Source organism: Molossus molossus, unplaced genomic scaffold (genome assembly GCF_014108415.1).
Source record: "Molossus molossus isolate mMolMol1 unplaced genomic scaffold, mMolMol1.p scaffold_m16_p_1, whole genome shotgun sequence".
Classification (NCBI taxonomy): domain Eukaryota; kingdom Metazoa; phylum Chordata; class Mammalia; order Chiroptera; family Molossidae; genus Molossus; species Molossus molossus.
In genome coordinates this window covers 144649927-144664145 of record NW_023425344.1, presented here as the reverse complement: position 1 = coordinate 144664145, position 14219 = coordinate 144649927, and the positions used below count along the sequence as shown (strand labels likewise).

The 14219-nt window shown below is 42.3% G+C and overlaps 1 protein-coding gene across 1 annotated transcript in view; it reads right to left on the bottom strand.

Moving 5' to 3' along the window:
* Nucleotides 1-14219, bottom strand: part of ITGA8 (integrin subunit alpha 8) — a 210531-nt gene that overhangs the window by 8303 nt on the left and 188009 nt on the right. Inside the window, exons 27-28 of the mRNA XM_036263831.1 lie at nt 12577-12690; nt 4303-4404 (exon numbers count right to left, since the gene is read on the bottom strand). Coding sequence (XP_036119724.1) covers nt 4303-4404; nt 12577-12690 — 216 coding nt within the window. The remainder of the gene's footprint in view (nt 1-4302; nt 4405-12576; nt 12691-14219) is intronic.

Below are 14219 nucleotides of genomic sequence, written 5' to 3'. Positions count from 1 at the left end.
GACTAAAGGTTTACCTTAAGGACACGCGCTGTGATGGTGATTTTAATTGCTTTAAGAAAAGGGTAATGCTGAGTAGCTGAAGTACTTAAAATTTAAGGAGAAAAATTACATTGCATGCCAGCTAATCAACAAACCATTTTAGTTCACTTTTATGTATCAAGAACCTATAGCTGTTTAAGGAAACAGAATCAAGTTTTAATAATTCACTTATAATTACCTGCAATTTTAGGAAGTGGGATCCATAAATTGTAAGTTGTTTAGATTTTCTTAAAGTAATACTAAGAAGGGAACATTTAATCTTACCTTCATCATGTCGTAAATCTTGTTCTTTGTTATGGTTGAAAGACAATAAATAAATTTTTAATATACCTACATTTTCTCATTGGCATTTATTATGTATTTTTGTATATTTTGACAAAAATACCAAGATAGAAGGGAAAAGCTCCCTTGTATTTGCAGCTGTAATTAATGTTGACATCTGTATTTATGTATCATAAAATCTTGTGTAAACATACTTCAGTGGGGTCACAAGGATGTTTTAAATAAATGTAGCAAGACACCCTACCTATAGAGCCATTTTAACATAAGGAGGACCAGCTGAACACACATTTTAACAACACTGACATAGCCCCTGTGAGGTAAGTCATCACTATCCTAAGTTCGAACTCCAAACAGTTGTTTCATAGAAGAATTCCACTCTGAGAAGCTTCGCTAACAGTTCTGGAAATCAAATATATTCACAGTTTATGAATGCATTTTTAAATAAAGATTTTCATGACATATTTTATAACAGCCACCTTTGGAATTTGGCTTTAGTCACATGAAACACAAATGTCAAACTTAATTGGTAAGTAAAAAAAAAGTGTTCAGATAACTGAGGAAAGTTTTTCTGCTGTGCTGTAATGACCCAGTGCTCAGTCCTGTCCCTCTACTTCACGCAATTGTCCCTTCACCTCCGAACATGACAAGTGTCCTGTCACATGGGAAGCTGATTTTTACCACCACAGACACCAGTCAAGCAGCAGAGGGGGCTGCCATTTCTTCACTTTGTAAAGTTTATATAGGCCTCAAAAAATGCTTGAATTATGACCATGCTGAAAGGGAGTATAAACAAACTAGTCATCCCACAGAAGGGCTAGGAGAACCACCGAATAGTCTCTAGTCTCAATGCAGAAGGAACCGCGAGACTTCCTCCCCCGCAGCAGAGTAGAGATTGGAGCTCTGATGATTTTCAAGCTACCGATTGTATTTTTTTTTTATTGATGTGAAAGGGACACATAGAGTGGCTGCCTCCCGCACAACCCCAATGGGGGCTGGGGACAAACTGCAACCAAGGCATGTGCCCTTAGAGGGAACCGAACCCGGGTTTCTCCGGGCCGCGTGCTGACGCTCCAACTGCTAAGCCAAACCAGCCAGGGCCAAGCTACCGATTGTAATGACTTCTACCACCTTAAAGTAATTCTCTCCCTCGGGGCTCTTTTCAAGGTAAGAATGACAAGACTTTTGAGAACTCACTATAAAAAATGTCTGAATGTTTTTCCAGTAGAGTTGAGTGCTCACTTAACATCATGGACAGATTCTAAGAGTTTAAGTAAATTGACATATAATGAAACCAATTTCACCACGGGCTAATCGACATAAATAAGAGTTAAGTTCCTAGGTATCTCATTATCGTTGTAACTAAAGTATGGGTTGAACAAAACAGTGTTACTCCGCCCTGACCGGTTTGGCTCAGCGGTTAGAGCGTCCACCTGCGGTCCGGAGAGACCCGAGTTCGGTTCCCGCTGGGGGCGTGTACCTCGGTTGCAGTTTGTCCCCGGCCCTGGTTGGTCGTGCGGGTGGCGGCCACTCGATGTGTCCCTTTCACATCGATGTTTCTCTCTCTCTCTTCCTCTCTCTCCCTCCCACTCTGTCTGTACAAAAAATGGAAAAATGTCCTCGAATGAGGATAAAAAAAAACAAAAACAGTGTTACTCCAAGACCTGCTGGTACCTTTACCTGAATGTTGTGGCAAATCATCTACCTCAGGTGACAGACTGGCTTTTAAAATGCAGTGATAGTCCGGCCTGTGTGGCTCAGTGGTTGAGCATCAACCCATGCACCAAGAGGTCGCCGGTTTGTTTCCCGGTCAGGACACATGCCCACATTGTGGGCCTGATCCCCAGTGGGGGACATGCAGGAGGCAGCGAGTCGATGTTCTCTCTCATCAATGTTTCTGTCTCTCTCTCTCCCTCTCCCCTCCTCTCTCTCTAAAATAAATAAAGGAAAAACAATAAAATAAAATGCAGTAATAGGGTGGTGGGGGTGGGGGAAGGAAGCATGTATCTGATCATTTTGTGGATCTTCTGAGATGAGTTGAGAACAGCAGGCTGTCACCTGTGGCCAGCACAGAAAGACGCAACACTTGATGGAATCGACTGTAACATATGTTTCTGTTAATGAACATGTGCTCAGAGACAACAAAAGGGCCCAGATTTATCTCCCTTGGGGCTACAAGCCTTTGAACCTCTCTGGATGAACATTCTATAGTAAAAACCCAAAGCCTCTATTTTCTAAGTTGAACATAAATCCAGACTATATAACAGACATCTCATGAAAGACAGGTGAACTAAACAAAGAAAGATGTGCCAGTGCTTGCTTTAAACTGTCACCAAAGTTAAGTTGCCCTGGCCAGTTTGACTCAGTGGCTGGAGTGTAGGCTGCTGGGCCCAAGAGTTGCAGGTTCAATTCCGGTCGGTCTCTGGCCCCGGTTGGGGTTATGTGGGAGGCAGCCAATCGATGTGTCTCACATAGATGTCTGTCTCTCTCTCTCCCCCCCCCCTTCCTCCCTCTCTCTTCTCCTCTCACTCTGTCTGAAGATAAATGGAATAGTTTGACTTTGCAAATCTATTAACATTTCCAATATTGGGAGTGTTTCTATTATTGAGACTTGAGACCTACCTTGTTCTAGGTACTATGCTTAGAGCTTTATATAATTTATCAATTGTCTCAACAATTCTTTCAGGTGAATATGGGTACAGCCTCAGCAAGGTAGAGGGGCTCCCTGAAGGCTTTCTAATTAGAGTGGGTGGATCCGGGACAAGGCCCAGGAAACCTACTTTGAAACTGCGTTTTCCTCTGCGCGCCTGCCTGTGCTAGAGGTTGTGGATCCTACTGTCACTGCAGAACTGTCACTTGTGCTCTTCCAACGCACCGTGTCCAAGCCCCGCTTAGGACGCACCTACCCTGATAACCGAGGTAAAGACTTAGCAGGTATATACCCTTACGTTGCATGAGTGATGATTCTTTTGAATACTTAGGGTTGAGAATCACTGGATTAACTTAATTTAAATTACTAAAAGTAGTTAGGTTAGAAAGATTAAACATTACAATCGCACTTGAAGACCTTCGCTGATTAAGACATTGTGGTAGTATCAACTTATATACCATCCAAAGCAGTGCTTCTCAAATTTTACTGTGAACACGATACCCTGATGCTTTTGATGAAATGCACCTGCAGTGAGACCTGCTTCTGAATTTCTAACAATTTCCCGGGTGATGTTGGGGCTGTTGGTTTGTAAACGGTACTCTGAGTACAAGGATGTGGGGGTGTGAATGTCAGTGGATGACCAAGAGAGGAAGGCTTAAATCTTAGTGTGTCTCCTGAAACCCTGTGATCCCTCCCACTGTGGAGGCAGAGTGCTGGTGACCGTGTCTGCTCAGCCCTCACCCATTCTCCCCTCTGCTCTGCAGGCCTTGTCAGGGCGTTGAGGATGTCAGTGGTGGGGCTGTGACACATTTGGGGGTCAGTAATGTTTTACAGCCTCAATTTTTAAAAATAAAATTTCATTCGAATGAAGTTCATAGTATACTTTTTACCCCCAGGTAAGAATTATGGTCCTTTACATAGAAAAGAACGATTATGTCCAATGGCATGCAGCTGGTGTCTGGCAACTGCCCCCAAGGAAGAGGCTGGGCCCTCTCCACTCAGTCATGTTATAATGAAACAATTAGTACAATTTCATTACAATGATCACTGCTGTCTGGACTTCTCTGAAACAGAATGGCTTAATTGAAAGTGATATTAGTCCTGCCCTGTGATTCTTTTGGGGTGGGGGATAGAAATTTATGTTTAAAGATTAAAATTTCATCAAATGACACTAAGTAATTTCTAGGCTGAAATAAGAAAATAGTGATCTGAAGAGGAAACTGTTCTCAACTCAATGTAATAAGCACTTAAACCGAGCACAAGCTAGAAGAGCAATTTAAAAAGCAATTATTTCAATGAAATTGTTTGTGCCTGTATATTTCTAAGATACTCACTGCTATGTTCCCCTCTGGGAGTCTTGCTGGCTGGTCTTTATAAGGCATCTTCTTAACTTCAAAGGACACCAGGGATGCAAGAGAATAGGGATCATTTTTTCTCTGAAATTAAAAATATTTACTTAAATATATTTCTTATAAAGCTTTTACTGGCAGCCCCCCAATTGTCTTCAGTGTTTTTCATTTCCAAAGCAAAAGTTCCTCCTTCTTTCTTCCTTTTCTTTTACTTTTTCCCCATCCATCTGTCCCTCCATCCATCCATCCATCCATCCATCCACCCATCATCCATCCAACCATCTATCACCTACCCACCTTCACCCAGACATCCATCACTCATCGAGACATCCATCTATCATCCATCCATCACCTATTCATCACCCACCCAGACATCCATCCAACTCTTCATCCATCTAACCATTCATCCTTTTTATTTTTAAAGAGAATTTGTCTTATTAATAAAAGACTTGGTAAAGTTAAAATAAAAAACAGAAAATCAGAGCCCTAAAAAGGAGTAAGCAAGCACGAGGATTTATATAGTTGCCGCTAGTGAAGAGCAAAGGGGAAACACGGTGAGCTAAACCACTCCTGCTATAGAGGGAAATATTTTAGGGGAAAGACTGGAAATAAGCTGTAAAGAAACTGATCACATCTCATCTTACACAGACGACCCAGAGCACTGTCTCTCAGTCTGGACACCATGAAGACTTCAGGTTGGCTGGGGGGCTGTCTTGTGTGACGTAGGATGTGAGCGGCATCCCTGGCCTCTGCTCACTAGGTGCCAGTGACACCCCTCCCTCCACCAGTTGTGACAACCAAAAATGTCTCTAATTATTGCCAATGTCCCTTTAGAGCACAAAATCCCCCTAATTAAGAGCCACAGACCTAGAGTCATACACTGTTTATGACAGAACTTTTCAGCAAAAGTCTTTTTTGTTTAATTGGGTCTCATATTAACTGTTGATTAAAGTCAAATAAACATATTTAAGAGTAAAGTCAAGAAAAGACATTGTGAGAATTTAAGCTTCTGTCCTTCTCCGTTTAACTTGAGACAGTGATTAGATCCACCAGTGGTGGCCTGTAGCTGGCTCAGACGGCTCTTGAGAGATTGTTCCAGTTTCAGGAGTTGTGAGTTCCAGTCACTAAATAGAGTCATTATTAAAATGTAAGTGACATATATATAACTTCGGTCAATTATATTTTTAAAGGTAATATACACTGAAAACTCAGTACTCACTAATTCTTTTACTGCATTGTACTATTATCTATTGTCCAGGAGTTATTTCTGTCTATTGTACTGCAAGGGGAAAGACTGTGTGATGTGAGCTACAGTGCATCTCTTCCCAGCTCCACACTCAGCCATGTCACGTTGGCAGCCTGAAGTCAGCCACGGGAGCAATATTTACACCATGGGAATCGGCAAATGCTACATGTTGAGCTTTTTTTCCTCCCAGAGAGCAGTTTACTAAACATTTATCAGCACTTCACTATCTATGATCCAATATTGGGTTTCTGGAAGCCGATCCAACAGGTTAGATTGTGATGATTTTGTTTCAATTTTTTTTTCAACGTTTATTTTTCTTTTCCTGTGGCTGAATTTTTTCTCCCTTCAATAAACCCCATTTTCTCTACATGGGAAGGACAGGCCAGAGTATGCAAAACTTTTATATACTTAAAGGCACTATATCTTTGTCTTTTTCTTTCTTCCTACCCCAACATTCCAGGATAAGCAACTCTATTCATTTAAGAAAATTCTTTTTGCTTATTATTTGGTTGGTTATTCTTCTGATAATCTTTTGTCTCTTGGCGTTTTCACTTTAACTGAAAGCTGGATTTATTTTTTGTTTGTTTGTATGAGGAGTGTTTTTTAAAACGTGGACATCTGTGTTCACAACATCATGTGTGGTTTAAATCCACCTTCCTTACCATCCTGGCAGCCTCAGAGGAAACATGACAAAACGAGGTTCTTTCTGTGCACAGAGATTGCAATCACACGCTCCAACGTGTGCCCATGCTCCCGGCCCTCCAACAAACAGGCTTTCTGTAGTCTCTAAGTTCAATAAACACATTGATAGACAATAATTTTCTTGCTGTTGAAGTCATGTGTTTGGAAAAAATCATGGGTGACCTCCATCTCTACATGGGCTCTAGACGGAAAGTTTTTGTCTTGTGTGACTCTGCATTATGAACGTGAAAGTTTCTTAATGAAGAGGAGGTGGGAGCTGAACTCTAGATGTAGAACATGGAGAAACATGTTTCTCTGAGGACATTCTTTCTCCTGCTGCCTTCCTTTACTGCCCCTGCTCTCGGCCACAGTTTGATTCCTCCTCACATTTCCCATTCACACCACCTGTCATTTCTGGTGGTTCACAAACCCTGTGCTTTGCTGAGCCTCAGAAACACCTGGGCTTGGGCTCAGCTTTGGATTCCGTCTTCTGGGGTGAGACTCTATTTGCCAAACGTGTTTGGAATTTTCACATTGTTGTTTAATTTTTTATTTTTCTCTGTCACTTTTCTCTCCAACAGGACGATACAAAATGAAAGGTGTATGTCACTGCGTGTAAAACTTGTGTCTTCCACAGCAGCCAGAGCAGCGTGCACAGGAGGGCTTCCGCAGTGCTGGCAGACGGGCCCCATGGACGGACAGTGAGTGAACACATCAGGTGGTTTGGTTATTCAGACCTTTTCATCCCACACAACACCCATCTGATATACAATGTAACTCTTAGATTTTTTTTTCCCCAGATCAAGATGGAGGGGGGGGGGGGGAGAGAGAGAGAGAGAGAGAGAGCCGAAATATCAATGTGAAAGAGACACATCGATTGGTTGCCTCCTGCATAACCCTGTCTGGGGACAGGGATTGAAACTGCAACTGAGGTATGTGCCCTTGCCTGGGAATTGAACCCAGGACTCTTTGGTCTGTAGGTTGACGCTCTAACTGCTGAGCCAAACCAGCCAGGGTACAACTCATAGACTGATGTGTTCTTTATTTTAAATTATTCTCTAAAACCAAGGTGTCTTCTACCCTTTTCAGTAGGAAAATTCTTTTTTCTTTTTCATTTTTCTAAGATCCTCTGGAGCTCCAAGGTGTGAGCCATTAGGGTATGACTGGCTGGGTCAGCATTAAAGAAAGATACACTAATCCTGTGGCTGTTAGGTCGTAGGCACAGCACAGGGAAGTATTTAATTCTTGAAAAACAATATGAGCAGAATCATACTATTGACTCCATGTTGAAAGTTGAATACTTTCAGCAATAGTCTTTACATAATAACTATATTTTTCTTGTGTTAAAAAAAATCTCTTCTCTGTAGCAATCTCCCAGGTCATAGCCATCAGTGCCATATTGTCGGCAATTCAGGACGCAAAAGCAGCTGGAGGTAATGTCCCCTGACAATACCTGGGACCTTCCACCAGCCCCAGCTAGCTAGTAATCCTCAGAGAATGCCTATCTCTCTGTCCCTGCAGCGTCCCTTACTCTGTGGTCTGCAGCCCCTCGGCTGCCTCTATTAGGTGCCTTTGCACAGAGATAGTCGTGGTACTCAGAAGAGCTGGAGTTGGTAACAAATGGAGTGGAGAGTGAGAGCTTTGACTTGATTAAATACCTAGTGTGGCTGGTAACATTACAAGCTCTCCCACTCCCCACTCCTACCTTCCTGCTGCTCAATTCCACAAGAGGTATTTTAAGACACATCCATCTTCTGTAGCCCATGTTTCAATACTCAGCCTTTCCCAGAAACACTCACCTTGTGAGATGACAAAGCCTACGCAACTGCAGGTAAAGCGTGAAGCGGTAAAGAGTTGCTGGATTGAGGAACAAGCACAGAACAGGGGAGGCATTACCATCAACCTAAAGAAAATCTTTCCCTGCCCAGTTTGCATGTTCACCACGTGAACAGAAACAAACACAAGGAGCAAATCACCTCAAATCACCAAGAACTGTGAACTTTCTACCCTGGAATAGGAAGGCAGAAAATGTTTACTTCCTTTTGGTTTGCATGACGAAACCATCAAAGACCTCCAATATATATATCCAGTACAGTGCATGTGTGTGTAGGTATGTGGGTGGGTGGGTGAGGTGGGGGGGGGAGGGAAAGGGGGAGACAGAGAGAGAGAGAGAGAGAGAGAGAGAGAGAGAGAGAGAGAGAGAGAGTCTGTAGAAGAAGAGAAAACTGTGGAAGTTCAGAAATCTGGGCTATGGCCGTGGGCATGCACGCAGGGATGTGCGCCCTTTCTCCCAAATCTCTGGAAGAGGCACGCTGCTCTGGTAGGACTTCGGAAGGTCCCTGCAGGTGGTCTGGTCTGACTCTACTTCTGCTGAATACTTAGTATCAGGGAAGTCCCTCAGTCGCTATTGACTTCTTCTAGATTCACTGGGTCTTTTTAACAGGAAACGAAGATGCAATGGTCCCTCTCTCGGCCCCCTCCGGGAATAGAACGTCATGCATAGAACTGACCCAGGCCATCTAAAGTCACCCTTTCCCTTGACCACAGCATCACCACGATCTCAGTCCTGCTTCACTGAGAGGCTGTTCTCCCTCATTTCAGTGGATGTGATGCCCAAAGCGCTCGGAGGAATGGACAGTTGTCACTTAGGCTGTGCGGGCTCTGGAGGTCAGCCAGCCCCTGTGCCAGCTCTGGGACGACAGCAGCAGCGGAGGCACCACGAGCAGGGGGTGGACTGCCAGCGGCACCAGGACCAGTGCCTGCAGCACAGTGTCCTCCGCACACGCTTGTCCAACCAGTGAGCGAACAATGGTTTAACCAAAAACACGGCAAACTGCGCTGCGCTCCTCCCTAGCTCATTGTTAAAACCAGGGGTGACTTCGTGCCCAGGGGACACTGGCAATGTCTGAAAACATTTTTTTGGTTGTCACAACTAGGGTAAAAGCCAGGGATGCTGCTAAACATCCTATATACAAGGGCAGCCCCCACAACAAATAATTATACAATCCCAATGTTAATAGTGCTAAGGCTGAGAAAACCTGCCTTAATTTTTTTTTAAAGGGCTTCACTATAAACTTTTAAAAATAACTTAAATATCCCTATCTATTTTAGAAATAAAGTTCAATAATACTTTTGATAGTACTATAGAGGTATTTTGAAGCAGACACATAAAAATCGAGAATTACGGAATTCTATACTTACTAGCTAGACTAAAATATATTTTACCATTTAATTTTATATGGCACAATGAACCAATTAAGAGTTTTTTTGTAGTTACTATATAGGCAACAATGCACAGATTTGGTAGGCATTGCATTTAGCTTTGTTTCTTCTAAATCCTTCTTAAACAACAAGGTCACAACACAATCGTATCACTAAATAAATACCTCTTTTCAAATGAAAAGAGAAAGGGAAAATTAATCTGCTTAGTGTAAAAGAGATTTAAAAGGTTTAAAAGCCACATGATCTAGGGAGTTATCTATGACAGTGTCAGATGTCACAGTAAGACAAGCCAAGGCTGTGAGGAATGCACTCTTCACACATGCCTGGATGTCCCTGAGGTGCCATCCTGGCTGGACCCCAGGCGGTGGGATCACCAGACAAGAGCAACTTTCTAGGACAATCTCCCTTTTCCTTCTGAATTTTTCTATATTTACTTTTCTGGGCATATAGCTTACATGATGCTCTCATACTCACTATCATTTCCATTAACCAATATTTACTAAGGAACTACTACGCACCAGGCACTGGATATATGGTAGTGAGCTAAACAGATTTGTTTGAACCTAAGTTACTGTCTGAAGGTCTTAGGGAGTCAGGTTATTTACATTGTCTTCACCTAACATGTGGGATTTTATATATATACCGGAATATTAAGGGCACAAAAAAAGGAAGAAAATCTAGCTCTGGCCAGTTTTGTTCAGTGGTGAGAGTGTCGGCCTGCGGACCAAAGAGTCTTTGGTGCAATTCCCAGTCAAAGGCACATACCTGGGTTGCAGGTTCGATCCCTGGCCCTAAACGTGCAGGTGGCAACCATTGATCTCTCTCTCTCTTTCTCTCTCTCCCTTCTTACCTCTTACTCTAACTAAAACTCAATGGAAAAGTATCCTCAGGTGAGGATTAAAAACAGAAGAAAATCCAGCCTTCTGTGACAATATGGATGGACCTTGAGCACGTTACATTAACTGAAATAAGTCAAACAGATAAAGACAAATACTTTATGATTTCACTTATACGTGGAAGCTAAAAAAGCTGAACTCATAGAAATAGAGAGTAGAACGGTGGTTGCCAAGGGCTCGGGGTGGAGAAAATGGGGAAATAAAATGGTTCAAAGTTCCAGCTGTAAGATGAGCAAATTCTGGGGATCTAATTTACAGCATGGTAATTATGGTTAACAATGCTGTATTATGTAATTTAAAGTTGTTAATAAAGTAGATCTTCAAAGTTATCACCCCCTACACACACACACAAAATATAATATGTAAGGGGATGGAGGTGTTGGCTGCCCTTCTGGTGGTAAACATTTTGCAATATATAAGTGTATCAAATCATCACATGGTACACTTTAAACTTACATATGTTATATGTCAAAAATATTTTAAAATGCCCTGGCCGGTTTAGCTCAGCGGTTGGAGCATCAGCCTGCAGACTGTAGAGTCTGGGGTTTGACTCCCGCTAAGGGCACGTACCTCGGTTGCAGTTTGTTTCCGGCCCCCAGTTGGGGTCATGTGGGTGGCAGCCCCTCGATGTGTCTCTCTCACATCAATGTTTCTCTCTCTTCCTCTCTCTCCCTCTCGCTCTATCTGAAGATAAATGCAAAAATGTCTCTGGTGAGGATAAATAAAAAAAAAAGAAAGAAAATTTCTTTAAAAAAAGGTAATGGCCGCACACCTGTCAGAATGGCTATCATAAATAAATCAAACAAGTGCTGGCGAGGACGTGGAGAAAAGGGGACCCGTGTGCACTGTTGGTGGGAATGCACATTGGTGCAGCCACTGTGGAAAACAGTATGGAGTTACCTCAAAACATTAAAAATGGAACTGCCTTATGACCCCACAACATCTGGGAATATATTTGAAGAAATCCAAAACGAATTCAAAAGAATATATGCACCCCTAGGTTCATAGCAGCCTTGTTTACAATAGCCAAGATCTGGAAGCAGCCCAAGTGCCCATCAGTAGAGGAGTGGATAAAAAAGCTGTGGTACACTTACACAATGGAACACTACTTTGTCGAAAAAAAAATCTCACTCTCTGTAACAGCATGGATGGACCTGGAGATTATTATGCTAAGTGAAATAAGCCAGTCAGAGAAAGACAAACACCACATGATTTCACTTATGTGTGGAATCTAATAAACAAAGTAAACAAACAAAACAGAAACAGACGCATAGACAGAGAGCAGGCTGACAGCTGTCAGAGGACAGGGCGTTTCGGGGCTGGGTGAAAAGGCGAAGGGATCAAGGGGAAAATCTCATGGACACAACCCTGGCTGTGTAGCTCGGTTGACTGAAGCATTGTCCCGTACACCAAACAGGTTGCAGGTTCAATTTCCAGTCAAGGCACATACCTAGGTTGAGAGTTCAATTCCAGGTTGAAATACATTTGGAGGCAACCAATTGATATGTTTTTCTGGCTCTCTTTCTAAAATCAGTAAACATATCCTATCCTCGGGTGAGGACAAAATAAATATCTCATAGACACAGACAACAGTATGGTGATTACCAGGGGGGATGGGGCGGGGGAGGTTGAAGAGGGTATGGGGGGCATAAATGGTGATGGACGCAGACTTGATTTAGGGTCTGCAATACAATATACAGATGATGTATTGTAGAACTGTACACCTGAAACCTACATAATTTTATTAACCAATGTCACTCCAATAAATTCAACAAAAAAGTAAAATAAATAAAATGCTCAAATGAAAAAAATTTTAAATTAAAAATTAAAAACAACTTTTAAATATAAAATATTTTGAAATTAAAAATTAGCCTGGCTGGTGTGGCTCAGTGGATTGAGCATCATCCCAGGGACTGAGAGGTCCCGGTTCGATTCCAGGGTTGAGGTACATGCCCAGGTTGCAGGCTCCAACCCCACTAGGGGATGTGCAGGAGGCAGCTGATTGATGTTTCTCTCACAAAGATGTTTCTCTCTCTCTCTCCCTTCCTCTCTCTCTAAAAAAATCAATAAAAACATATTAAAAATAAATCTAAAAACTGTAAAAGTAGAAAATGTTTAAAAATTTAAAAATCATTACAAGCAATAACCTTCCTGCTGAGCTTTTGGGAAGAGGTGCCCGTGAGCGGTGTGCATGTGCTTCAGGGTCTGTATTACCTGGAGGAAAGTCTTGGCCCATAACCGCGATCTGACTTTCAGGACTGCGCTTTCTCCTCCTTCTAGTCGTCCCACCGCACAGGAGATTTGTAAGCACTCGATATTTGTACAGTTCTGCAAAAAACAACAACTTTGACAAATCAGCATCTTCAAATTGTGGTAGAGAATCAACACTGAAGTCAAATTTAGTTATATCTTATTTCCTCAGAAGTCATCACCTAGTCCATAGATGATTAATTTAAATAAAGAACAAATACATTAAAACAACCAAGAAAAACCAGTTTGGTAGCAATGATGCATCAACCTCAGTGATTACGTAGTTAGGTGGGCTGTTTCATTTTCTCAGAACTCAGGAAGACACTTCTTATAGACACTCACAGCAGCTGACCCTGGACTAAGCAAAGTCCTAAAATGGCTTTGGAGGAAGGTCCCTGAGTCCATATTATCTCACTGTACCGCAGGCCGATGCTCCAACCACTGAGCCAAACCGGCCAGGGCCATATTATCTCAAAGACCCAAAGTTATTAACCCACTGGCAAGCATTTGTTCTATAACATCCTGCTTTCTGTCTAAATTACTTCCCGGTCATAAAGCAAGATATGACTCTTCTGAGAGTTCCACTCATTAAGGTGTTTTTAAACTAGTTTTTAGGGTTGTCCAACTACTAATGGGTAACCTTTAATATATAAAATGCATATTTCTTGAAAGTATTCATTATGATAACATTCTACCCATCAAATCACGTTTTCTGATCAGATCCCATTAAGGAAATAGACACCTCACATCCATTTTCCATGTTCCCATGTATAGGATGATACCTCTTGAATTATACTCATTGATTTGAGTTTAGTATGTGGGCTATGCTTTATTTTTTATGTCTCAAGCACTGGGCACTGGTCTACAGATGATCAGCAAACATGAGTTCATTAGATATTGTGTGAAGGAGTTGACTAAGGCATTTCACATTAATGAAATCGATAAAATACAGAATAGCCTGAGAAACACATTACTATGAAAACCTTCTTTGAGACCCTCAGAATTCTCTAAAAACCAAGCAATAAGTAACGTGTATCTGAGAAACTCCAATAGGGTTAGATTTCTTCATAATGTTTCCAAACACAGGTGGCTGGGCTGCTCTTGTTCTATTGGAGTTGGGCACTTAGGTGTCTGGATCTTGTGTCTCCAAGAGGAGCAAGAATGCTCAAAATCTGCAGTTTATGGCACCTGTGAGGACCCTGCGGCTGGCCTGTGCTCCATGCTGTGTATGGCCAACCCCACCCGCTGAGGGCAAAGGAGCTGGGGAGCCAGGAGGAGGTAATTCTCGTAAACTCCCTGGAAATGGTGATCCCAGTGAGCTAGCTCTACAGAAGGGTTTTGGAGAAGGTGATGTTTAGAGTTACTCTTGAAAGGTGAGAAAGAGTTACCTACAAGTGCAGGATGACAGGGACACAGTTCTCTTTTGTAAGCTCAGTGAGTGTTCAGGAAAGAGGAGAAGAGGGTATTTGGGGGTGGTCTGGACAGATGGCAATGAGCCAGGGAAGAGAGAAAGTCCAAGTGGTAGAGAATCTTCCCACTTGTGCTAAGGACTGTGGACATTACTTGGACAGTACAGGGGAGCCTGTGAAGGTTTTTGAGCAAAGACT